The 1,412-nt window shown below is 53.9% G+C and overlaps 1 protein-coding gene across 1 annotated transcript in view; it reads left to right on the forward strand.

Moving 5' to 3' along the window:
• Positions 1 to 786: 786 nt before the first annotated feature.
• The window catches only part of GUCY1A2 (guanylate cyclase 1 soluble subunit alpha 2), a 140,623-nt gene continuing 139,997 nt past the window's right edge, over positions 787 to 1,412 (forward strand). Inside the window, exon 1 of the mRNA XM_027651961.1 lies at positions 787 to 1,265. Coding sequence (XP_027507762.1) covers positions 787 to 1,265 — 479 coding nt within the window. The remainder of the gene's footprint in view (positions 1,266 to 1,412) is intronic.

Consider the following 1,412-nt stretch of genomic DNA (forward strand, 5'->3'; position numbering starts at 1 on the left):
TGTACTGTTTCACAAGGCAACAGAAGGTAGTATGGACCATTCTGGATTTACTATATATCCTTCCAAGCCACGGGAAGCACCAGAAATTAAAAAATTATAGCAACAGAAAAGATTCATTGCTTCTCTTACTCTATATATATTTCTACAGAAAAAAAAAGAATAGACTCTAGGTGAGTCATAAGAAACAGGGAAGACAACACTGAACCCAACATCCTGGCAAGGGTTGTCGTGCCCTAGTTAAAAACAGCATGCTCAGCCACAGACTTGTGCCCCTTCTGAGAGCAGATGCTGGCTTAGGCTGTCTAGGGCCATGCTCAAAAGCTCTTTCATTCCTGTGGAAATCTTCCTAGTCTCTTTAGTGACTTCTTGTTTAGACTGCACTCAGACATTTAAAAGGATAAGGTTGTAAAACATGTCGTAATATAGGGAAAAGGCAGAGTAAAAGCTATCTTAAAATCATTGCTTTTTAAAATAAGTTTTATTTGAACAAAGGCAAAGTAATGACAAGTTGTCTTCCTTGATGGTAGGACGAGCCACTACAGCTGAAATCACATTTTCTTGAAGCATTTTTGCTGAGAAGAACTAAATGGGGTTATCACTATTGCCATGAAACTCTTAAAGTGTCTTTAAACTGATAGCATGGGTAGGGAAAGCTGGGAAGGAGACACCTTGGTTGTCATTCTGGATCCAAGCTCCTCTGCTTTGAGTCCTCTAAACCAGTCCTTTCTCCTCTTGCCAAGGCTGTAGCAGAGGAATGAATTTAGTTTCTTCTTTTCTGTTTTGGACATGACCCGCAGTGTTAGCAGGAGCAGTGTTTGCACAGGGACGAGAACAACTTTTGGCTCTGAAAGCTGGTGGCCGGCATCCTGCCTTCCCAGTTTTCAAAACGATTTATTTTCTAAGCTTCAGCTCCACGAATGCTATTCCAAAAGTTCGCTGGCGGTGAGCGGCAGGCAGGGAGCGCGGATCGGCTTACCCGGCCGCCGGAGCTGCCAGGGAGCTGTCCAGCACCGCGGCGGGACGGGCGGCGGCGGGGCCGGGGCGGCCGCACCGGGAGGACGCCGGGATCGATCCCAGCCCTTTACAAGGGCACCGCCGCTCCCCGCGAGGCCACCGACGCGCTTTCCCCCTTCCCCTTCCCCCAGCTCCACAGTGCAGGGTGGAGAGCGGAGCGCCCTTCCCGCCCTACTAGCAGCCGGCGGCGGGGGGAGCGTGGGCTGCCGCCGGCCCGGCCCTCGGCCCGCCCCTCGGGAGCTGCCGGGGCGGTGCGGGCGGTGCCGGCATCCCCCCGGAGCGGGGCAGCGCGGCCGGCGGCGGCCGCGGCAAGCGGGGCCGGGCGCGACAGGAGGCGAGCGGCGCGGGGGAGGCGGCAGGAGGAGGAGGAGGAGGAGGGGGAAAGGGCTCCAAACAAC

Source organism: Corapipo altera, unplaced genomic scaffold (genome assembly GCF_003945725.1).
Source record: "Corapipo altera isolate COAL_440 unplaced genomic scaffold, ASM394572v1 0, whole genome shotgun sequence".
NCBI lineage: Eukaryota > Metazoa > Chordata > Aves > Passeriformes > Pipridae > Corapipo > Corapipo altera.